The sequence below is a fragment of the Lithobates pipiens genome, unplaced genomic scaffold (assembly GCF_037356315.1).
Source record: "Lithobates pipiens isolate NorthernLeopardFrog02 unplaced genomic scaffold, aLitPip1_a1.2 Scaffold_19, whole genome shotgun sequence".
Lineage (NCBI taxonomy): Eukaryota > Metazoa > Chordata > Amphibia > Anura > Ranidae > Lithobates > Lithobates pipiens.
Window position 1 is genome coordinate 514,363,945 of NW_027507764.1, and position 25,358 is coordinate 514,389,302.

General features: G+C 42.9%; 1 protein-coding gene across 2 annotated transcripts in view; it reads left to right on the forward strand.

Annotated features, from left to right (window-relative positions):
* The window catches only part of ZFPM2 (zinc finger protein, FOG family member 2), a 509,990-nt gene extending 502,097 nt beyond the window's left edge, over nucleotides 1-7,893 (forward strand). Inside the window, exons 7-8 of one of the 2 annotated variants that reach the window (XM_077493162.1) lie at nucleotides 1,872-2,096; nucleotides 5,041-7,893. In XM_077493162.1, coding sequence (XP_077349288.1) covers nucleotides 1,872-2,096; nucleotides 5,041-7,523 — 2,708 coding nt within the window. In that variant the 3' untranslated portion in view covers nucleotides 7,524-7,893. The remainder of the gene's footprint in view (nucleotides 1-1,871; nucleotides 2,097-5,040) is intronic. The other variant, XM_077493163.1, reaches the window with a different exon arrangement.
* The last annotated feature ends 17,465 nt before the right edge of the window (nucleotides 7,894-25,358 follow it).

The following is a 25,358-nucleotide window of genomic DNA, read 5'->3' on the forward strand; positions in this document are numbered from 1 at the left end:
TGTACCACTGACGTCAGCGGCTGCATGCAAGGTGCATATCTCCTAAATGGTGCAAGTTTAGGATATATTCATTTTACATACAGTTAAGCCTTATTATAGGCTTACCTATAGGTAAAAATAACAAAACGGGATTTACAACAGAGCAACAACCACTGCTGAGAGGATCCCGGTTCACATCTTTAGGTTTGAAAGACAAAGGGAAACTTCATGGTCCCATTAATACCCACATATATATGCATTACCATTACATTTTAGGCTTTATTCACATAGGTGGTCACTGACCAGGGTGCAGTAAAAACAGGTGGTTGAACAACGGTTTTACAGACCCCTGACCACCCACCTAATACCTAATACCACATCAGGGCTTTTTTTCAGTGGGAACGCAGTTCCGGCACCTTCAGCATTGAATATATGCAGTGGCAAGGGGGGTAGTGGAGTGTGCTGAAGGGTCCAAATGATGCTGGGGGATCTATAGTTGCTGGGGGATATTATATTGCTATTGGGTCAATTGTTGCTAGGAGGGATTTACGGTTGAAGGAGGGTCTATTAATGCTGGCTGCTGGAGGATATATTGTTTATGGGGGAACCATTGTTGAGGGATGGGTCTATAGTTTCTGGTGGGGTCTATTAATCCTGGGGTGGATCTGTTGTTGCAAGGCGGTATTTTGTTGCAACCAGTCTATTGTTGCTGGGGGGATCTGTTGTTGTTGGGGGATGTCTATTATTGTGGGGGGGTCTATTTTTCTTGGGGGAGGGGCTATTGTTGCTGGCCGCATTGGATTTGTTTTACCACTTTTCCTATTGCAATTACCAAGTTTCATATAGATTACTTAGCACCATAAAATTATACATGTTTCTGTTTTCTCTAAAAGAGGTGGTACTGGGAGGTGGGTGGGGGTGGAAACAAGGGATAGTGCTTGGAGGTGGTAAAGGGGGTGAGGACAAGGGTTGACTAGGGAGAGGGGAGTTCCTGCACCTATTCTGAGAGAAAAAGCCCTGCCTACCATACAACCAGAGCCGTGGCAAATTTACCACTGTCAATTGCAATAGCTGATCCAGTTATATACTTATTATAAGGCCGCGTACACACGCGGGGACTGTTCGCTCAACTTTGTCCGCTGAACAGTGTTTCGGCGGACAGTCCGCTCGTGTGTGGGCTTTCAGCGGACAAAGTTTGCTGAACAAAGTTTTTCGGAAATTCCGAAAAACTGTCCGCTGAAACTTTGTTTCAGCGAACAGTCCCCTCGTGTGTAGGCTTGTTCGTCAAACTAAGTTCCGCGCATGCTCAGAAAGGATTTACACGCCGAAGTTTGCATTGCAGTGTATAGGACGTCGTATTTTTCGTCCCGTCGTACGTGCCGTTCACGTCATCGCGCACGGTTTCAGCGGACTGTTCGTTCGTCGTGTGTGGGCAAGTCCGTCCATGCAAATTTTGAGCGGACTGTCCGCTGAAACTGTTTGACGGACAAAGTTGAGCGAACAGTCCCCGCGTGTGTACGCGGCCTAAATGATTACATGGAGGCTATCAGGCTTCAGCCATCTTCTGTACATTGTCTGCAGGAAAGCAGCAGAGGCCAATCATGGGCATGCACATTCCTACACAGGGAAGAGTACAGGGTTTACCTCATCAGTGTGCTGCTGTTCCTTCATTGTCCAATCAGAGGCTGGAATGGGTCCCAGACCAGTCTGTATTGCTTAACTGTAGTGAAGTTTGAGAGGTCTAGGTCCTGCCTTTGCTTTCTGGTAATGAAGCTTGGATCATAAGACTGGCTGAACAAAGTTATAAATCCCTTGGCAGGTAAAACAGTTGTTTGCCTGGAGTTCAGCATTCAGCTTCACTGATTTGTTGCCTTTTTCTGCCTTCTTTGCAGAAGACATATTCCCCTGCAAATCTTGTGGAATTTGGTACAGGAGCGAGCGCAACTTGCAGGCCCATCTCATGTATTATTGCAGTGGTCGCCAGAGGGATACAGCCCAGCTTCCAGAGGACAGTGAGGAAAGCACGCCACAGATGTCCAGTATCTGCCCATACCCACAGTGCACCAAAAGCTTTTCTAATGCCAGAGCACTGGAAGTGCATCTAAACTCCCACAGCGGTAAGTCTGTTGAATCACAATTCTCTGTGTGAAGAAAAAGAATTCAGATGTTCTTATCTCACATTAGGGGTTTACTGTAAAGTTGGGGATGGTGAATAGTTTAGGATCTTTAATGGGAATATGGGCTTTGCCCATCCAGTTGCATATACCTTTCTTTCACTTACACACCTTTCCGTTTGACAGCAGGGAATGAAGAGAGAAACCTGGTACATCCACATATGTAAATCAATCCCATTCCTCCCATTTTTTGACTAGTTATTGCACAAGCACTTGCACTGAACATGGGTTTCTTACATTTACACTCCACAGAGACAGAGAGTGCAAGTTTATCAAGGCCTACCCTGATGTCGGGGAGGATCTGTGGCCTTCATGGGTCCTTTTCCTCTCCCTAACTAAGGGTCTCCTTCAGATGAGCCCTTACTTAGTACTTGGAGTAATGGTATTGGCTAGTCCCTGAGGATTGGAGTATGCATGGTTTTGGCTAGGTGGACTAGAGTGTACCTGTCAGAATAATTTTGCCCCGGGTGTTTAGGGATTGAGACCTGTCCTCTTTGGACGTTGGGCAATTCTGTACCTTCCTGCACTTTGTGTGCTGTGATTTCATAGCTCATGTTTTTTAATTTACAGGGTTCAACAAGCATCCAACAATGTCAGATCAGGGTGGGAGGAGAGTCCTCAGCCCTATGTAAAGTCCAAGTCACAACGTAAAATCTTGTAAAATGTGTTACTTTCTGGTGTCTTAATGCTGAATGACAGATGATGTGCAATGTTAGCAATGTATTTCCTTTGTTATGACAGATATCCATTACACTGTAGTACAGTGGTAGGGACATCAGTCATGACCTTTTTAAAGAACCAGTCTGGTATTATAGAAAAAGGAAAAAGCAACTTCATGGACAGCAGCCACTAAGTCATTATGACCTCTTCTAGTTCTACTTACACTCATAAAAAACTTAAAGTGTATGTCCAGATAAAACTTTTTTTTTTTCTAGTGTGGAGAAAGATTTAATCCCCTGGCTATGTTAGAGAAATGTTTCCCTCTTGCTGTACCATAGTAACAAAGGTTTAAAGTGTTTGTTCCGCCAGCACTTCATATTCCTGACATGTGCCTGCTTTACCATGTACTTGTGTGAGAAAGTGTTTTCTTTGTATTGCTTCCTATATGTGAAATCCCTGGTGCACCTGCTCATCCCCTTGCTTTCCTATTAAAGCTGATCACACTAAGCAGGAGAGCGCATTGTGGTCAGTTCTCTAGCTATGCTGGGACTGCCTGCTTTCCTCTAATGATGAGACTTGTCCTGACATGCCCCCTCTGCACAGCCATTCACTGGGAAGCTCAGCCGTTCTCAGCTCAGCTGAGAACGGAGGGAATGTGATCACTTATAAAAAAGGGGAAAAAAAGGATTTAGAATGTTTTTTTATATCACAGCAACACCGACAGAAAAAAAAAAAATATATATATATAGTTTAGAACCCCTGTCATGGGTCCCTGCTGTAGCTTTTCTCTCACTTCCTGTCTGGCTAAATGGTGGCAATGCATGAGGACACATCTCTCCAACCAAGCTCCAGATAACAGTAAAAACCCAACAAATGTTTTAATCCGTTCGTACTTTTTTAAAAACAAAATAAGGGGCTAGGGATATATTTTAAAGTTGAACTCCAGATGAAAATAAATTATATATATATATATATATATATATATATATATATATATATATACACAGGGCTTTTTTCTCAGAGAATAAGTGCAAGAACTCAACCATGCAAAAATGAAATTCATTAAAAATAGGAATGCCTTGGAGGCAACACACCAGAAGCCCTTAAAACAGCTGAAGAAACTGTCAGTGTGGTTTACTAAAACAAGTGCAAAATATGGTGCAGTTCTGCATAGAAAGATCAAAGCTCAATTGAACAAGCTGAAGTTAGAAGCTGATTGGCCACCATGCACAGCTGACCAGATTCTACACTCTTTAGGCCCCTTTCACACGGGACGGATCCGTAATGATCCGCCCAGTGATGATCCGCTTGCTCAGTGGGGATCACTCCATTTATCCCCGCTGAGCCAACGGATGACAGGGCAGTCCTGGCACACTGTGCAGGGACCGCCCTGTCAGATCTCTGCTCTCCTCTTTGGGGGATCGGATGAATACGGACCGTCTGTCTGTGTTCATCCGATCTGCTCTGCAGACGGATAGAAAAGTAGGATTTTCCTCCGTCTGCAGAACCGGACCATAGCGGAGACGAACGATATCGGATGTTCATCCGCAGACACCCGCTATCCCATAGGGATGCATGCATGTCCGTATTTCATCCATCCGTTTGCAGTGAAGGGGGCCTTAGTTTTAGTGAATCAACCTCTGTGTGTCTTTACTGAGTCCAACAATGCAAAATGGCAACCATTCAGATCAATTTATTACCTAGCACAGGTAAGCTGCACATAGGTGGGACAATCCATAGACTGATACATAACTTCCCCAGCATATTCTACAGCTAGTTTAGAGCTAAGCAACCACACTTTACAAAGGCGCCTTGACCTGGCACCTGGTGTGGCTTCCCACCTATTTGCAAATGCATTCAGTTTAAATAGTCTTTCTTCATGCTGAGTAGCTGAAGAGTGTGCTGTGTGTCTTCAGAGCAGCAGCAGTTCACAAAGTTTTTAACACTTTGCTAATTCTTTTTGAATAAACCTGCATGTGTTGACCGGACAGAGTGGTTAGGGAGGTCTAATTTTGTGTTACCCAATTTGTAGTTTACTTGTTAGGCCCTTTAACAGTCCAACATTCTTTGTTTTATTTATTTGGAGAAAAAAAAAATGCAGAATGGCAAGTTGTTCAGAAAGCCAGAAGGGTTGGGAATGTTTTGTGTGTGATAAGATATTTTGTCGGGTTTGCAGATAGATCAGCAAGATTTATTTTTGTATTAACATAATCCTGTCTTTTTGCAGGTGTTAAAGTTGAAGATGTCTTTCCTCCCGGGGCCAGCCTGAAATGTACAGTGTGTAACTACACGGCAGAATCTGTGATTAACTTCCACAAACACCTGTTCTCTCATCTTACGCAAGCTGCCTTTCGATGCAATCAGTGCCATTTTGGCTTTCAAACTCAGAGGGAACTCCTACAACACCAGGAGCTTCATGTCCCTGGAAGTAAACTGCAACGGGAAGCTGACACCGAACACTCTCCCGGTGCCAACGAAGCAAATGCACAACAGACGCCAGAGCTGCTGAATAAAAATGAACTTCTGCAGAGCCAAAAGACTGGGCTGAACAAAGATGCAAGCTCAGACAGTGAACTGGAAAAGAGTGAGAAGAAACCACATCCTTTTCTGTCCAATCAGCGGCTAGAGACAGGCAATAAAAACATGTTTTCCTACACTAAAATAAAATCTGAGCCATCGAGCCCCAGGCTTGCTTCATCTCCTGTACAGCCCACTATTGGACCCTCTTTCCCCATGGCACCCTTTCTATCTCAGTTTGCTTTTCCCCATGATATAACTGTGGTTCCTCAAGCCTCAGAAATACTGGCAAAGATGTCGGAACTGGTACACCGGAGGCTAAGGCACGGTAGCAATAGCTATCCCCCTGTCATTTACAGCCCCCTGATGCCTAAGGGAGCCACTTGCTTTGAGTGCAATATAACATTTAACAACTTGGACAATTATTTGGTACATAAGAAACACTACTGCAATAGCCGATGGCAGCACATAAGCAAGTCAGACTTTCCCAGTGTAACGGAGAAGATTCCAGAAGCTGTGAGCCCAACCAATGCTCAAAATCCTGTCAACCTTCTCAACACAACTCTTCATTCTTCTGAAAATGACAACCAACTGCTTCAGGCCTCCTGCATTAACTCAGGCAACGTTCTAGATCTTCTGGGGTCAAACTTAAAGCCAAGGGATAAAGACTTTGCCTCTGATGTAAAAAAATTGCCAAATGCGAGTAACAATGATGAGAAAATGAATGGAAAAGCAGCAGAAATTAAAAATGCTGCACCCCCACAAATGGAAGGTGACAGCAGTGACCCAAACAGTACCACCTGTGCTGCTTGTAATATAACCTTCAGTAGGCATGAAACATTCATGGTTCATAAACAGTACTACTGCGCAACTCGCCATGACCCTCCATTAAAAAGATCAGCGACAAACAAAGTGCCTGCCATGCAGAGAACTATGCGCACTAGGAAGAGGAGAAAGATGTATGAGATGTGCCTTCCTGAGCACGATCAGAGGCCACAACTAGTTCAACAGCATTTTCTTCATGTAGCTAATCTTGGCAACCCTTGCACATCTGTCCAAGAGCCTGCAGAAAACCCTGGGGACTGTTATCATCCCAGGTGTGATATCTTTCCAGGAGTCGTTCCAAAGCATTTGGAAACATCACTTTCAATTAGTAAATGTGTTCCCGTGGTGAAATGCGAAACTTCTCACTCAACCATTTCCTCCCTGGAGATGGATGCACCAATAGACCTTAGCAAAAAATGCTTAGCGCAGTCTGATCGAGTAGCCTCATCTCCCAAAAGGCTCCTGGACTATCACGAGTGCACAGTATGTAAGATAGGTTTTAATAAAGTTGAGAACTACCTTACCCACAAGCAAAACTTCTGTCCCGTGACAGCAAGCCAACGTAACGACATAGGAAATCTAGAGAGCAAAGTTTTCCCCAATCCCGAGAGCGAAAGGAACAGCCCTGAAGCCAACTTCGAAAGGAGCTCCATAAAGTGTGAAAAGAACAGGACCTCAAAACAGTCCTCACCTAATGGGAACTTGTTCTCTTCACACTTAGCGACTCTTCAAGGTCTTAAAGTCTTTAGCGAGGCAGCACAGCTTATCGCCACAAAAGAGGAAAACAAAAATGCTTTTTTTTCACAATGCCTTTACCCAGGAGCAATAAAAAAAGCGAAAGGCGCCGATCAGCTTTCCCCATATTATGGAATCAAGCCAAGTGATTATATTTCTGGGTCTCTTGTAATACACAATGCGGATTTAGATCAAAGCACAAATGTAGAAAGCGAGTCTCCCAAAAGTCAGATACCTTCAAATGGATGTTCTTTACTGAAGAAAGAGTCGCTCCCACTATTGCCAAAAAACCGGGGCATGGTAATAGTGAACGGTGGACTTAAGCAGGAGGATCGGCCTGCTGTAAACTCTCAGCAAGAGAACCTTTCCCAGAACCCTCCAGCAGAAGACGGGTGTAAATCACCCTCCTGGGCACCTGACAAACCTCCGGCAGCTAATGAAAACGTTTCTCCGGCAGCCCCGGCTGTTGAGGATCAGGCATCAAGCCTAACGAAAACCGTGAATGGATCTGGAGCAGCTGCAGCCAGCGGGAAGTATTGCCGCCTGTGTGACATCCAGTTTAACAATCTTTCAAACTTTATTACTCACAAAAAGTTTTACTGCTCGTCACATGCTGCCGAACATGTCAAGTGAACAATCACATCTGGAGGTTTTGTTACAACATGAAGTATGTTTGTTTCCTGCAGTCAGAGTAAGAGAAAAAAACTAACTATAATGCTGCTTAATTGAAATCCGGACAATCAGGATATCCGTACATTTGAAATGACTTGAAGATTTAAGGTGTAATTCCATAACAGTTATGCGTAAAAGTGTATTATTGGTGCCATTTTTCTTATTATTTATTTTACCAGCATCGTTCATACATTTGCATCCAGCAGCGACTCCTGTTCCTCAGCCGTTATTGTTCAGCTATGAGCTTGCCAGGGTAGTGGTCGCTGTTGGATGTGACTGTAGCTGTGGTTCTGTTATTTTTTATTTAAAGAACTTTATATTAAAGTCATTTGTAATGTTATTGTATAGTTATTGTGTAGCACATATGGTTTGCACCTGTATAGTAGATTTTAAATAATATAGACACAACATTGCAGAGAAAAAAAAGACATATTAGGAATAGCTTCAGAAGCACTTGTGTATACTGATTTCCTTTCCTACGCTGTTGCAGAACGAGTAGCTGTCTTTGCTGAAATATAGCTGACATTTGTTAAGCCAGCCATCCACATTACAATTCGATTGTACAATTTCCTTTAGATTTACTGTATATGTTACAGTCTGATTGTATAATCTCCTTTAGATTTACTAACTTTATCTAGCTGGATAGCAGTTGAATTGATATTTTTTTTGAGGTAGGTTCTCCCCACAACATAAGTGTTGGTAAGTATAAAGGAGATTGTACAATCACATGTGTGGCCAGGTTTAGGCTAAATATACAGGCAAGCTTTGAAAAGAATGGTCTGCCAATCAATAGGACCAGTTGATTAAAGTGTATTGGTCCCAGTGGCTTAGAACACTTGCATGCTTTTTGCCATAGAATCTCAAGAGGAACAAAGACCTGCAGTATTCAGGCTGTGCCTGACGCTGGAAACTTGATGGAAGGTTGGCCAAAACTCTCCCAACTCTGCCAAAAATACACCCCCGCACCAAGTGCACGTCTGCATCCTATACTGTGTATACTTATAGCCTTAAAACCACTACACAACACACCTGTTATTTCCATAGTGGACATATTGTTATCTATCCTTTGGAAATAATTTTTGTTGACCACCTCAAGAAATGTCATGGCACACTTTACACACATTTATAAATTAAAAATGAATACATTTATTTTCATTCTAAATGCTGCTCAGCAATTAATAGCTTACAAAGCCTTTTATGTGAGCCAGTGGCCAGGTTATGGACATTTAAGTAATTCTATATTCTTAACAAGCAGTAAAGGAACATTAAAGCAACCCTTCACATACCTCTAAAGCTGCAGGCACTGCAAAGGATTTGCCCTCAAAGTTCCAAGCAGAAGCACTTAAAGTGTTTCCAAAGCATGGGCGTTTTTTTTTACCTTAATGCAGTTTCTGCCTTAAGGTAAAAAACACCCCACTAACTAGCCCCCCCCCCCCCCCCAACACTTACTTACCAGACAGCCATCCAGTGCTATCCCATCTTCAGGCCTTTTCTCCCTTCTCTTCTTCTTTTCAGAGGGACTTGATCAGCAATGACAGCCAATGGCACCTGTTGCTGTCAATCAAAGGCTGTGAGGAGGGAGGGGGTGGGATCAAGCCACACTGTGCATGTCAACAGATACACACAGCCCAGCTCAGGATCAAATCCACAGAAGAGAGGAGGAGCCTGGAGCACCAGCAGAGGACCAGAGAAGAGTAGGTTTCGGGTCCATTCTGTGCAAAACCAATGCACAGAACAGGTAAGTATAACATGTTTGTTATTTTTATTTTTAAAAATCCAGCCTTTACAATCATTGACATAATCAGGACATAAGTCTGTTAAGTCAATCCCTTAACAGTTCAATTCCCTCCAGCAGTGAATCAGCAGCTCAACTCACTCTGTTACCCTCTTCCAGCAGTAACTCAAATTCCTAACAAAGACAGAGAAGGAGCTCTGTAAGGGGAAGCAGAGTGAGCTGAGCTACAGAGAGAACAGCTTAAGCAACTTCAGTGCTTTGAAGATTAATTGATCCACAGTGTCTGCAGCTACAAAGGTCAATGAGGGCTTGTTTTACAACTCATTTACTGACTGTAAGTATTTAAGTGCACATAGTATGGTCACTGTAACACTCTAAAATATTAACAATGGCACTAATGTGCTAAATGTATATAAAACTACCATGTTACTCCATTATAATCTTGTCACAAAAACTTGTAAGATACATGTCTCTTACCATCAGGTACGTGGGGAAAAAAATTAATTTAAGCTGCACCGTGTGTAGCTACTCCTCTTTAGCACTTCAGCAACAACAAACATAAACCCCATGCTCATTTTATCTCCTGATGTATTTACTGTATAAATTGTGCACTCAAAATGATATATTAAGGACAGGTGGCCACATAAAGATCGGTTGAGAGGGTCAGTGCCAGTTAAGATGAAGAGAGCAGCCCTGGCATATAAAAGTCTAGCTACCCATAATTATACACATATGCAAAAAAAAGGTAAGGTTCAATATAACCATAAGGCTTAGAGCATGGGTGCTCAACCTGTGACCCTCCAGCAGTTGGGGAACTACAGTACAAGTGACTTGAGGCTTTGCAAGGCTGACAGTCACAAGCATGACTCCCAAAGGCTGAGGCATGATGGGACTTGTGGAGAGCCACAGGTTGAGCACCCATGGCTTAGAGGATAACAGCACTTTCAAGTAACAATCTCTCATGTGCATGCTGTTACCCTATATAGCAGGTGCCAGCCTATTTATGATGTGAAGAGATGCTGGATACCAGAAGTGTAATGCTCAGGGTAAAGCAGTAGAAATATTCATCCAATGCATGAGTTTCAGTGGATTTTTGGAAAAGGTGGGCAAGACAGGCAAATGGGGGGTCATTACTTTTATGATAAGTAGAAGTAAATAGCCTCCAAAGAAACCCTCACCAGCTCCCGAGCACTGACAGATACCCTAATCCTTTAGCAAATGCCTTCTTTGCCAGATTACCAGTTCAAGGCTGTTGTCAGGAACCGTGTTCCTATTATATCTACTCTCCAACTGCCAAGAAAATAAAAAGTGTTACTGTATTACATTAGTGATGCCAACATTTGTACATTTTAAAGAATATCCTATTTTTGAAACAGACTGGTGGTCTTTTGATTCTTTGAATCCCAAACTATTACTATGGAATATAAAAACCTACATACTTCATGCAGACAATGCACTGGACTAGACAATACTCTGGACCCGGATCCTGCTTTTGCAGTAATACAGACCTTGCCATCATACCTCCTTTACAGCTATATTTGAGCAGATACATGGATCTAGTCATTAGGCTTTGCATTTGTATGTAGCAGTCTGTTCCTGTTCACTTTTCAATCTGAAAAAAAAAAAAAACCTGTATGTTAAATGAAGATGGACATTTTTTTCTTGTATAGTAACTGTATTTTTCTTTGCTGATGCATCTTTGTCTGAATTTTTAAGAGGAGAAAAAAAATCTTTGCTGTTAAATGCAATACTTTATAATGAATGAACAAAATTACCGGAAGCAGTATTGTAAGATATGAACTGTAGACAGCCACTTTTGTCTTTGAAGATAACTACAATCTTAACCCTAAACACAATGCTGCAAGTATGAATCAAATTCAAATGTAATATATATTTACAGTACCTATAAATGTGACAGTACTGCGACTGGTGATCACAGAGAAAAAGTTCTACTTCTGATAGAAAGAATTTCTCAACAAATGTTGTTACTATGCATGTATATGGATGGAATAAAATTCCGGTTCATTGGAAAAAAAAAAGTCTGTTTTTTTCATGAAAGCCTAATAGTTAAAGTGTCTATATAGCCATTTTTCTCATTCTTGGGTGGTGTAGGGGAGGGTTACACCCCCTCTCAGTTTATTTGTTGCTGTCTAGGAGGATTTTGGCCTTCACATCCTATCTTGAAGAGAGAACAGGAATTAAAAGGAAATCTTTCCAATTGGAGGACGGTTCCCCTCTAGGCCCTTGTACATACGATCGGAGATTCCGACAGAATGTGTCCGATCTGAGCGTTTTGTCGGATATTCCGACTGTGTGTGGTCTGCAATGGACTGTTTCCATCGGAATATCCGTCGGACCAAATTTTCCAACTTGCCGGAAATATTTTCTGACAAAATGCTCCGATCGGACATACTCTGATCATGTCTATAGAATTCCGATCGGACAAAGTGCCACGCATGCTCAGATCAAATTCCTACATTAAAGCTATTGGCTACTAGCCTGAACGTAGTCCCATCGTAACGAAATTACGTCATCACGTTCTGAAAGATCGGATTTTCCGACAACTTTGTCCGACCGTGTGCATGCAACAGTTTCGGACAAGATCCGTTGGACAAAATCCGACGGATTTGGTTGTCGGAATCTCCGACCGTGTGTACAAGGGCTAGGTGTTCGCTTTGGAGTACAGCAACTGTAACATTTTACATTTCTTCTCACTTTCTGTCTCAGTGATAATGACCACCAGGACAAATAGAGAGGGAGAATGTTCCTGGTGGGGATAGTGACGTTTCTATTTTTCCTGTATAACACTAACATTTTTTATAGGGAAAAAAAGAGAAAAAAATGAACTGGAGTATGATTTAAAGAGATATAAAATCACCTTTATTAGTTCACATAACAATATTTTCTATCAAGGTATCCAGAAGAACACCAAATCCAGGGGGCAAATTGTCAACTCAGCAACGTACATTTGAAAAAAGCATGCGCAATCTATAATAACATCAGTGTGGATGGCAACTTCATAGAAAAATCTAAGAAGAAAGCAAAAAAAATGGGTAAAACTTGTAGTTGAAACTCGCTTAAACATCTACGGCTCAAAATGATATGTGTCAACAGTCATAGGGCATTGACAGATAGCGGAAGAGGTCAGGATAAGTCTGTAAGGAATTAATACTTCAAGCATGTCTCTATAAGGCAACAGCCAAGACTTAAATATAAAGCCTAGTACACATGGGCCAAATGTCTGTTGGCATCGGCTGAGTCAATATAAACTGGCCCGACATTGGGCCTGTGTGTATGGCAGCCTGTCTGACAGAAGGCGGCCGCCGTTTGGCCAATGGCTGAGAGTGCTGACCGGAGTGTTCTAGTGGCGGGGGGGGCTGTCCTCCTGTCAGAACACAAATAGCTCAGCAGGAGAGATCACTGTACTAACATCAGATTGTTAATACATCAACTACAACCTGAGCTGCCAGTTTTTCTTGTTTCCTTCAACACACTAGTACTGTGTAGGGTATCTGTCTAAAAAGACACTTTCAGGTTGTACACTTGTATCATGATACACTACAATATATATATATATATATATATATATATATATATATATATATATATATATGATAGTCTACACTGAATGCAGAGTATATATGTACATGTCCGTCTGATTTTTTCCGACGGATTTTGACCCAAACTTGTCTAGCATACACACGGTTGCACAAAGTTGTCGGATCGTTCTGAACGCGGTGATTTAGAACACCTACGATGGGACTATAAACGGGCCAGTAGCCAATAGCTTTTGTCTCATAATTTATTCTGAGCATGCGTGGCACTTTGTCCATCGGAATTGTATACACACGATCGGAATTTAAACAATCGGATTTTGTTGTTGGAAAATTTTAGATCCAGCTCTCAAACCTTGTGTGTTGAAAATTCCGGTGGAAAAAGTCCAATGGAGCCCACACACAATCGGATGTTCCGACAACGCGATCTGATCGCACATTTTCCATCGGAAAGTCCAACTGTGTGTACAGGGCATAAGTCTTATTTGGTAAGAGCTCTGGACAATAAATGAAAAGGTAACTTTTGCTGCAACATTCACCCTCAATCCAGAGCTGTACTTCTTTTCTTCTACTGGATGTCCTTAGTGGCCCAGTTTGAATGGCAGTAGGCATGTTTAATCTCACTTCCTCTAAACTATGGCTGTCATGAATAAAATGTTAACCTGTGACTGGACAATGAAGGAGAAGTAGCACAGTGATGAGGTCATCTTTTTCTTATTCTGCATTCTCTACCTCTCAGCATGCGTCAGCACATGAACTGACTGTCTCCTTTTGCTGCTAGTTCCTCTCCCATTTAATGATATAATAATGAAGACAAAGCTGCATTAATTGGTGTCTTCCTTATATCTGCTTAGAGTTAAGCTTTAATGAATCTAAACATACGCTTTTCGATCTTTTTCAGCCATTACACTAAAGAGTCTATTTTTTTTTTTTGTTACATAGCTATTTAAATGTCTCAAGCATTCACACAACCATCACAAATGACCCCCATATTGGGGGGAGATTTACTAAAACTAGTGCACACTAAATATGGTGCAGCTGTGCATAGTAACCAATCAGCTTCTAGGTTTTATTGTCAAAGCCTAATTGCACAAGCTGAAGTTAAAATCTGATTCATTACTATGCCCAGCTGCACCAGTTTGAGTAGATTTCCCCCATTCGGTATCTAATATGTATATTTTCTGTCAGCTCTAGTGGCCATAAAGCAGTATTGTTTTCTGATTGAGGCATTTCTGGAAAATCCTGCATTATGGCCACTAGACGGAGCTGATGATCATAGGAAAGAAACGCATTTGACACAATGCCGTTATTATTCATGACAGCTGTGCAAATGTTTGATGCATTCGCACAGCAATTTTTTTTACAAATAGACCCCTCTTTTTATAGTTTGCACCTAGGAGGGCTTTGCATACTTAACAAAAAATACTACCAAATTATAATTCATTGGTTTCATTTTAAACCAGTTAGGAATATTACTGATATGCACCCTGGCTTCCTTGAGAAATCTGGAGGTGCTCCAAACTATAAAGTATATAGACAAGAGAGCAAATACTGAGTAAGTATTTTAACATTATTGGCAATTAGAGGACATTTTGGAGTAGCTCAGCAACTCCAATGAAATCCCTGATAATTAATGGCATGATGGTCATGGCATCTACATCGCCATGGGAGCCCAATAGGAAGCATGTGGGTGATGACAAGACATAGGGGAGTCCTCTCACTTGTATGATGCCACTATCAATGAAATGAGAAATCTACCTTCAAATTATATATTTATTGATCTCAACTATTTCACAAAATATAATGCCATGCTTTCTCTTTCTTTTCTCCATACATTTCAGTATACAACACCGGGATACAATACCAAGATACTTGTGGATTCAGAGACAGCAGAGCACAGCCGATGTCCTAGCTCTGCCTAAATATATTAACCAGACCATAGAAAGAACCTTGAAAGAAAAAGTCATGCATTTAAAAAGAGTAGAGAAAATCCATCCAACAACTAGTATTTTCCTGTTCAAAATCTTTAATAAAAAATTAGGGTACAAAAAGTACAAAACAGATGGTTCAGAAGAGCCAGTTATCGTATAAGTTGCCCTGAGCATTACAATAATCATTGGATATTCTGAGCATTAGTCATATAAAACCTTAATTGCTGTCTAATTTACATACATTTGTATTATACAGAATCAGAAAAGGAGAATTTCAAGAGCACATTAACACGGGAGTAAAGATATAAAATGAGAAAAGCAGAGGGACAGGAATGGTAAGGAGATGGGATGGGTTGGAGGGGTCATTCATATGTACAGCCCCTGAGAATGAAGTTCAGTGCCTTGAAAAAGTATTCATAACCCTTGAAATTTTTCCACATTTTGTCATGTTACAACCAAAACGTAAATGTATTTTATTGGGATTTTATGTGATAGACCAACACAAAGTGGCACCTAATTGTGAAGTGGAAGGAAAATGATAAATGGTTTTCAAATTTGTGGCGTGCATTTGTATTCAGCCCCCCTGAGTCAGTACATTGTAGAACCACCTTTCACTGCAATAACAGCTGCAAGTCTTTTTGGGGATGTCTCTACCAGCTTTGCACATATAGAGAGTGACATTTTTGCCAATTCTTCTTTATAAAATAGCTCAAGCTCTGTCAGATTGGATGGAGAGCATCTGAGAACAGCAATCTTCAAGTCTTGCCACAGATTCTCAATTGGATTTATGTCTGGACTTTGATGGGCCATTCTAACACATGAATATGCTCTAAACCATTCCATTGTAGCTCTGGCTGTATGTTTAGGGTCATTGTCCTGCTGGAAAGGGAACCTCTGCAACAGTCTCAAGTCTTTTGCAGACTCTAATGCTGTGTACACACAACCAGACTTTCAGTTAGAATAAACTCTGACAGCCTTTTCAATGGAGTTTCAACAGAGTTCCGACCGAACGGACTTGCCTACACACGATCACACCAAAGTCCCTTCACTTCGAACGCAATGACGTACGACGTGACTAGTAAAGGAAGTTCAATAGTCAGTAGCTAATAGCTGTACTTGCGTCGTATTTGGTCCGTTGGAATAGCATACAGATGAATGGTTTTCCCGATAGGAATTGATTCCGTCGGAAAGCTTTAAAACATGTTCTATTTCTAGGCCAGTCAGAATTTTTGAAGAAAAAAGTCAGATGAAGCCCACACATGATCAGAATATCCGATGAAATGATTCCGTCTAACCTTTTCTGTCGGAAAGTCTGGTATAACAGAATTGTCCTTTATTTGGCTCCATCCATCTTCTCTTGCTTTAGGCCAAAAAGTTTGATTTTGGTCTTATCTCTCCAGAGCCCCTTCTTCCGCATGTTTGCTGTGTCCCCCACATGTCTTCTCGCAAACTTCAAATGGGATTTCTTATAGTTTTTTTCTTGCCACTCTTCCATAAAGGCCAGATTTGTGAAGTGCATGACTAATAGTTATCTTGTGGACAGATTCTCCCACCTGAGCTGTGGATCTCTGCAGCACCTCCAGAGTTACCATGGGCCTCTTGGTTGCTTCTCTGAATAATGCTCTCCTTGCCCGGCCTGTCAGTTTAGGTTGACGGCCATGTCTTGGTAGGTTTGCAGTTGTGACATACTCTTTCCATTTTCAGATGAAGGATTAAACAGTGCTTGGTGAGATGTTCAAAGCTTGGGATATTTTTTATAAGCTAACTCTGCTTTAAACTTCTCCACAACTTTGTCCCTGACCTGTCTGGTGTGTTCCTTGGCCTTCATGATGCTGTTTGTTCACTAAGGTTTTCTAACAAACCTCTGAGGGCTTCACAGAACAGCTGTGTTTATATTGAGATTAAATTATACACAGGTGGTACTCTATTTACTAGTTAGGTGACTTCTGAAGGCAATTGGTTCCACTAGACCAGGGATCTCCAAACTACGGCCCTCCAGCTGTTGAGGAACTACGCGTCCCATGAGGCATTGTAAAACTCTGACATTCACAGACATGACTAGTCATGATGGGAATGGTAGTTCCTGAACAACTGGAGGGCCATAGCTTGGAGATCCCTGCACTCGACTTTAGTTAGGGGTATCAGAGTAAAGGGGGCAGAATACAAATGCATGCTACACTTTTCACATATGTATTTGTAAAAAAAATTGAAAACCATTTATCATTTTCCTTCCACTTCACAATCATGTGCCACTTTGTGTTGGTCTGTCACACAAAATACCAATAAAATACATTTAAATTTTTGGTTATAACATGACAAAATGGGAAACATTTCAAGGGGTATGAATACTTTTTCAAGGCACTGTAAGTCTGGTCAAGGTAGCACTGAAGCCAGTAAGGAGGAGTCAAAGTTTTGGGGAAGGAAGTGGTCCATCCATTGTTGCCACACTTTTGTGTATTTCACAATGTTATCTGTTATGCTGCGTACAGACGATCGGAATTTCCGACAACATATGTTTGATGTGAGCTTGTCGTCGGAAATTGCGACCGTGTGTAGGCTCAGTCGGACATTTTTTGTCAGAATTTCCGACCAACAAAATTTGTTGAGCTGGTTCTCAAATTTTCCGACAACAAGATCTGTTGTCGTAAATTCCGAGCGCGTGTACAAAATTCCATGCATGCTCTGAATCAAATACAAGACAGAACTGTTCGGTTTGGTAAAACTAGCGTTCGTAATGGAGGTAGCACATTCGCCCTGCTGCAAAGTTTTAAATCTTTTAATGCAGTGCATTCTCTTCTTTAGAAGAATGAAGTTGTTTTGCTGCTGATATTCACACAGAGTTCTGACAAACTGATTTCTTTATTATTTTTCGTGATCTCATGAATAATCTTTTCTTTGCCAGATCTCCAGAATAATGTTTTATTTATTTTTCTAGTGATCTATTTTTTTTATCAAGATCTCCTGATTTATTTATTTTTTAATAGTGATCTCCATAATATTTTTTCTCTTTTTTCTCTTTTTGTGTGTCAAGTTACCACAACACCATTATTATCTTGTATTTTTTATTAGGGGTCAAATAAAGAGGAATGCAACACTGACTAAACTGGTGAAATTGGTGAAGCCTTTGTATCCCAGGGCACACATCAATTATTTGACAGGAAAAATTGGTAGCCTGAGAAGTCCAATTAATAGGGAGCACAATACGGTCATGAACTCCGATAGATCAGGAGCAGCAGCAGATGACATGTATGTCCTGAGCCTGTGGTCTTACAACAGCCTTTATCTTTTGTCAGACCAGACTTAACCCAGGCCATCACTCTCTTGTCTTCCTTCCACACTTGCTTCCGGGCTGTGGCTCTGGTGTTGGACTTGTGGCAGGCGGTAGAGAAGGTGGAGGAGGAGGAGGATGGTCCAACTCACACAGGCGGGTTTTGCTTGTGATTTCGCCCCTCAACCCCTTATTTAGGTCCAGATAGATGAGTTCCTCACAAAGGAGGTGTTGGCCCACCTCCATTTCCTGCATTTTGCTGGCTACCATGGAGTAATAGGCCTCTTGAAGATTGGGGGTCGTTCTGAGGGCCTCAGTAGTGCTGACTCCTGCACGTTCCTCCCCATCCTAGTACTTTTTGTTGGAAGGCGGAGGGGAGGAACCTGGGATTTGGTCAGGCTACTGGGCCCAGCCACCTCCTGGCTGCCACTTTCTCCCGCCACCTCATGGCTGCCACTTTCCACAGCCTCCTCCTGGCTGAGGCTTTCCTGTGCATGAAAATGGGAAATATTTTTTGTTTATTGTTCATCAATCAAACACAGTTTTGTTAAATATGTTAAACAATGCTATACTTAACTCAAGCTGGGTGTAACGTACCTCATATGTAAGCCTGCCGTGCGGAGGGAGACCTCCTGTACCACCCCGGCTCAGAGACCACTGGATTGGAGGCAGTGGTGGTAAGAGCACGGTGAGGTAAAGGTGCCTGGTTAGTCCTCACTGCTTGGAGCTGTATCACCAAGTGGAAGCTGGAACAGCACATACAGAGAGCAGCGGATGCAGGCCAGCCGGTGCAGTAGATGCAGATCTGCAGACGCATTGGATCTGCAGTGGATGCCGGTGGACAGGAGCAGGATTGCAGAACAGCGGATGCAGGTCGACAGATGCAGGCTTGCAGGCAGAAGCGGAGTCAGACTAGCCGGGTCATACACATGGGTAAACAGCATAAGGCAGAGAGTAGTCAGAGTCCAGGCTGGGTCTTGGCAACAGGCAATCAGGCAGATGAACAAGCAGGGTCAAACAAGCCGAGGTCAGGACTAGAGACAGAAGCAAGATCAGGAAGCCGGGTCAAACACAGGAACGGGGTACAGGCACAGGTAACAGGAGCAGACTCAACCGCAAGAGGCGATATTCTGGGAGCGCCTTTTATAGACTGTTTGGCGCCAATGCCCGCTAATGTGCGCGCATGTGCACACGCGGTCCAAAATTCGCGAGTGCGCATCTGTGAGCGAAGTCCGTGATTTGCGAGTGTGCGCATCTATGCGCGAAGTCCATAATTCACGAGTGTGCGTATCTGTGCATGAAGTCTGTGGTTCGCGCGTGTGCATAGGCGCATGTCTTCCGGAGCGGGCAGGGCGTCCCTGACACTGGGCTCCTCCGCATCTTCTTCCTGGATGGAAGGCCCAGGTTGGACTGAAGCCTCATCTGAGGTGGAAGGAAGAGTGGAAGGTTGTGTGGAAGGAAGTGTGGAAGCAAGTGTGGAAGGAAGGGTTCAAGTGGTTGTAAACCCTTTTAAAAAAATCCTGGAAAAAAAATCCTGCAAGACAAAGACATAATGAGCTAGTATGCATAGCATACTAGCTCATTATGAATAACTTACCTGAGAACGAAGCCCCACAAGCGGTCCTCCGTCTTCCTCTTCGCCACTGCCATGGATCCCGGAGTGACTTCCAGGTCTCGCGGCTCCGGCGAATCACAGCGTCACTCCCGCACATGCGCACGGGAGCCGACACTCGCGGCATACGCCGTAGACAGCAGTGGCTGTCTTCGGGTAAATATCTCCTAAACCGTATAGGTTTAGGAGATATTTCTTGGATCTACAGATAAGACTTAATCTAGGCTTACCTGTAGGTCAAAGTTGGTTGTAAGGGTTTACCACCACTTTAAGAGTGATGGCCTGATTTCAGTCTGGTCTGACAAAAACCGCAGTCTGCTGTAGTACCACAGTGTGGGGACATAAACGTCATCTGCTGCTGCTCCTGATCTCATGGAATCCTGGACCTTCTTGCACTCCCTGTTATATGTGCTCCTCTGGCCACCAATTTTGGCCTTCGAAAAGTTGATGTTTTTCCGTGGGGATCTGCAGCTTCACCAATTCCAGCAATTGATCCAGTGCTGCCAGTGCTGCCTGCCTCTTTCTTTTATTAGTATAAAAGGGGTGTTTCACCTGCCACAGACAGGGCAGCTCTCTGTACATATCAATGAATTGGGGGAGGAAGTCGTGATCATTGAATCAATCCATTTTCTCTGCAAGACACAATACAAGACAAACCTTAATGTCAGGCTAAGCTCTCTTAATCTTGTCCCAATATAGGCCTCAATCTAGAAGCAGTATATGTCCTCCGCTCACAGATTGTACATATGACGCACGTGCATTACACTTTATTTACACTGTGCATGGGTGAAACTCCACCCAACCTTCTTTCTAGTCTATCCCCCACCCCTTCTCTTTCGACGCAGTGGGAGAGCACATGGAGAAGAAAGTGCAAGTGAATGCAGAGGAGAACAGCAACGAGGAGGAGGACGAAAGCCCGGAGCCTCTAATATGTCCTTTCTAGAGATGGTGGACATCTTGAAGAGGGCTGACTATGACAAGAAGCATGTACCTTACCCAAACCCAAATGTGAGAAAGGCCAAGATCATGGCTAAAGTTGTGAAAAGTCTGCAGAAGAATTTTGTGGTACGACGATCCAAGGATCAACTGAGGAAACGATGGTCAGACCTCAAATTGAGGAAGCAGGATCAGTACAGAAGAATCAAGAGAGTGCTACAAAAAAGTAAGTGTTTTGTCATGTGTTCCTATTATTATTATTACATTTGTGCTGCTCCATGTGCTTTTCTTTACTGTTGTACAGTTTAAAATGGCAAGTTTCAGGTTCGTTGGCACAGTAATCGGTCACAGTAAATATTCTTTGTTCGCCCACTAATACAATGTTTTTGGCAGATGCAGGTGTAGTACTGACCCCAGAAGGAGCTGCTGATATTTGATTGGGCCTGTACTCTGCTCTTCCACCCCCAGTAAATTGTCTCGACCCACTTGACGCAGTTGTAGAACAGTGTTGGTGTGAATCTAGGCAACAAAGGACAATTCCACAATAACATTATACCAATAATATGCCTTTACCATTACCTGGGTATCTGTTGCTCTACCTATATGAAAGGGAACAACACTGCACACCAATTGTAATTAACCAGAACGCGATTTTACTAGAACTGGTAAAACAGTAACAATAACTACACTGCCACACAAACGTAATATGACAATGCAATGAATATTCACAATTTCTTAATGCAAAAAGATTGTTTGGTTAACCCCTGCAAGCGTGTCTCCAGAGTAACAATGCTCTGACATTGGGCACCTTCCCACTTCCAGCACGGTATCACAGTAATCCAATGTTCAACACGATACAGTATAATACAGTGCAATACAGTACACCTTGCTCAATACCTCCCCCTTGAGGTATGGCGCAGTCCCTTTCTTCTGCAACTATGCACAAAGCCTCTCAGTGAAATATGCAGTCTTTGGTCTTCTGTCTTCTGCTAGCTTTTATACTGCAGTGTATTGCAATCCAAGGGTTTTAATAGGAGAGAGAAAGACAATATAAACTGACAATTTAGACTGTTCCGGTGGTGTGACACACTTATAATTGCCTTCGATATATTTGTCTCTGAACCGTACAGTGTTGGTGTCTCAGTGAGGAATAGGCTTGAGGCCTGCTTGAATTTAGTCTATTTGTGGAACTACTGATCCCAGCAACACTGTAGTATGAGTCTGAATGTGTAAAGTGCGTTAATGAACTGTGGACAACAGCCCTCTCACACCAGGTCTGGATAACTGGAAAACTCTGCTCTGATTGCTCCAAGCTAAAATGCTGTTTTTTATTTTCCTTGCATGTTCCCCTCAGATCTACAGTGACTGCACTTCCAGGTGCACTTTCAAGAGCACTTACAGTGCACTTGTAGTGCAAAGTGGATTTGTCTTAAGTAAATATCCCCCAGTGTGTCAACATGTGCTATCTGCCATCACGGGAAACACGTCCATTGATCCCCCATGATGGGAGCTAGCACATCTTGACATTAGGCATGGTATGAGGAGGGAAATCCACATTTTGACTCCCAATTTGTGTACATCTTCAAAATTTGGCTTTTATAGGGGTGACATCACCCCATCTGATGAAGGCAGTATCAACACAATTTGGACATACTAATGTCTGATATTGCCTTCCCTTTGTTAAAGTTGAACTTTGTAAGTTCCTTAGTTGGGTATGTTTATGGTTTTAAACATGCCTGTTTAACCCAAAAAAGACAATTTTACTGTCAAACCTAAAAATGTTATACAACAAATATGTTGGTTTGTTCAAAAACCCTTTTCTAACGCACAATGATGAATGTGCTTTGAGTAAAATGTTTTCTACTCAACAAAGTGTGGCTTCTTTTTTCAATACTCAGTACCAGTTGTTGTAGTAATTTGTGTTTACAGTGACAATGGGGGTTATTTACTAAAGGCAAATCCACTTTGCACTACAAGTGCACTGAAAGTGCACTTGTAGTGCAAAGTGGATTTGCTTTTAGTAAATAACCCCCTACAGCGCTCTAAAATTTACCCCAATCAGGCCAGTTTGGGGACTCAAAACAACTACTTCATGGTGCTGAAAAGGATGTGTTTTTTAATCATTAATGCATTACATTTATTAACAATAAAAACATTGTGTGTGTGTAGCAGACCCACAACATAACAGCTGAAGAAGAGATTGTCACCTCATGTATCAACTAAATTACGATTGCACTATTGAAGAAAATGGCCAAAAAGAAAAGCCCATTGGAGTACCTAGGACACAGCTAAAAGAAACACAAGCACCAAATCAAATGAAATATTCTTTCATTTTAACCAAAAATTCTAATTCAAAAAGGTTTATCAAACATTTGCTGATGCTGGCATATCAATGCCCCCCCCCCCCACCCGCAAAGTATTCCATATATTTTTGACGGACCTTGCAGGCACTTGGGGGGGGGGGGCAATGCAGCACGGCCAGCTCTTAAAGCGTGTCTGGGTTGTTGTTTGTTCTGGAAATCTGGCCTCAGGCCCAACTAAGGCCACATAGTTTGTAACATTTCTCCTGAGAAAGTTGTGTAGAATGCAGCATGCAATTATTATATGATTTTGTTTATATTTCCGCCATGTTGATTGGTGTCAGGAACAGGCAGAACCGGCTGGCCATTTTCCCAAAAGCATTCTCCACCGCTCCTCTGGTCCGGGGTGAGGGTCCTCATTGGGAACGGCCCCATCAGGTGATCACCCAGCCCAAATGCTTCATCAATGACAAAGACAAACAGAAGACCAGCCATGTTGTCTGCAGGTGGCAAGCCCAAGCCACCACTCTGGAGCCATCCATAGAACTCGGTCTGGGCGATGACTCCAACATCCGCCCATTCTTCCCCACATCCACATAGAGGAACTCATATGTCGCCTACACTCCAGCCAACATCACAATACTATTAAACCCCTTGTAATTATAATAGTATGACACCAAGTTGGGGGGGTGGCACCATGTGGATGTGTTTCCCATCAATTGCCCCTCTGCAGGTGGGAAAATCCCACCGCTGGGCAAATTGGGAAGCCACAGTCTGCCATTCCTGTGGCGTTGAAGGAAACTGTGGAGTGAAACAAGAATTTTTTTTTTAATTTTGCACATAACATTGCAAGCAGATTAGACGCAAACACTCTTGGCCAACATAAGTATAAAACATTTATTTTAAGAAATATTTAAAGACAAAAATATATAGTTCACTTATCAGATTCCTCACCCCCTCTGATGGCCCATTTCAAAATTTTAGGTGGGGGGAATGTTTTGGACAGGTAACCCTCTCCGCTTCATTGAGAACTAATGCATACATAATGTGTGTTACTTTGGCCAGCCCCTCCTTACACTATCGGCAGCCCACTGGACAGGTAAGAAGTGTCATAATACAAAAATATGTATACACACTGTCCAAATTGAAGCACATTTTTACATTCTGCAATTACCTATCAAGATAATAGAGAACAAAACTTTCAACAGTATCATTTGAAAGTATTCAGGCAGGACCTTTTTACTACATGCTTTGGTGAATTCATCCATAAATATGAACACAAAAGAGGTAGGTATAGTGTGTATGGGTTTGGCAAAGTCAGCAGAATATTGGTAACAACTGAATTATCGGTTGGAGGGAGGGAGGGTTCCAAATGAGTTTGGGCCCAAAAAAAAAGCCTCTTGCACTCTGCCTGAATTTGAGGACAAAAATAACATTTGTATGCATTTTAGGGGGTATTTAGGGTAAAACACTACTATGGAGCTGACAAAATACATTGTTAAGTGACTAGGCTAAGTGTGTATGGGCACAGGATAGCATGCTAGGTGTCAAGACCTGGACTTGAACCTGGGACCTCAGCTGTGTCTGGCAATGAATCTTCTCTCTGAGCTATCTGAGATGCTGGACAGATCCTTGTCAGATCCTTTTGACAACCCTGCCTTGTACCTTGATTTCAGCTGAACCTTGAACTCTTTGCTCCTCCCATGAACTTCCTGATATAAGCCATGTCTCTGCACTTCCTCCTTGCCAGAATATTGTGCTATCTCCAGCCTGTATCTTTCTCCCGTCTTCTCTGCTGCCGCTTATATTTGCTACAACTTGTTATCGACCCTTGGCTTGTTCCACGACTATGCTTCTGCCTGATCCCAATCTGCAACAACTCGTTACTGACCTTTTGGCTTGCTTACTGACCACGCTTCTATTTGATCCTTACCTGCTCATCCGCTACTGAACCCCGGCTTGCTCACCTCCTGGTGGGGCGATCCTGAGGACCGTGACCTGGTACTAACACGCAGCTAAATCCATCTCTACCATCTGGAACTCTGGTGAAAACCGGTTAGTACTTAGACCAGGGGCGGACTGACCAGTCGGTCACTCGGGCGCCGCCCGAGGGCCCGAGGTCATTAGGAGCCCGGTCATGAGAGGCCACTTGAAGCGGCTGTGCCCGTATCACATGCCGCGATCATGCCGATTACTATACGGCAGGCTGCTCCCCGCCGGCCCCTCCTTCTCTCCCGTCCGTCCCAGGTGATGTCACAACGCATACAGTACAAGCACCTGGGACGGACGGGAGGGAAGGAGGGGCCGGCGGGGAGCAGCGCGCCGTTAGCCGTATTGTAATCGACATGAGATACGGGCACAGCAGAAGAGTGCAGGGGCCGGCGGGGAGCTGCGCCGTTGATAGTATTATCGGCATCCGCCAGTAAGTGAAGCCTGGGCCTGCCACAAGTGATGGGGGGG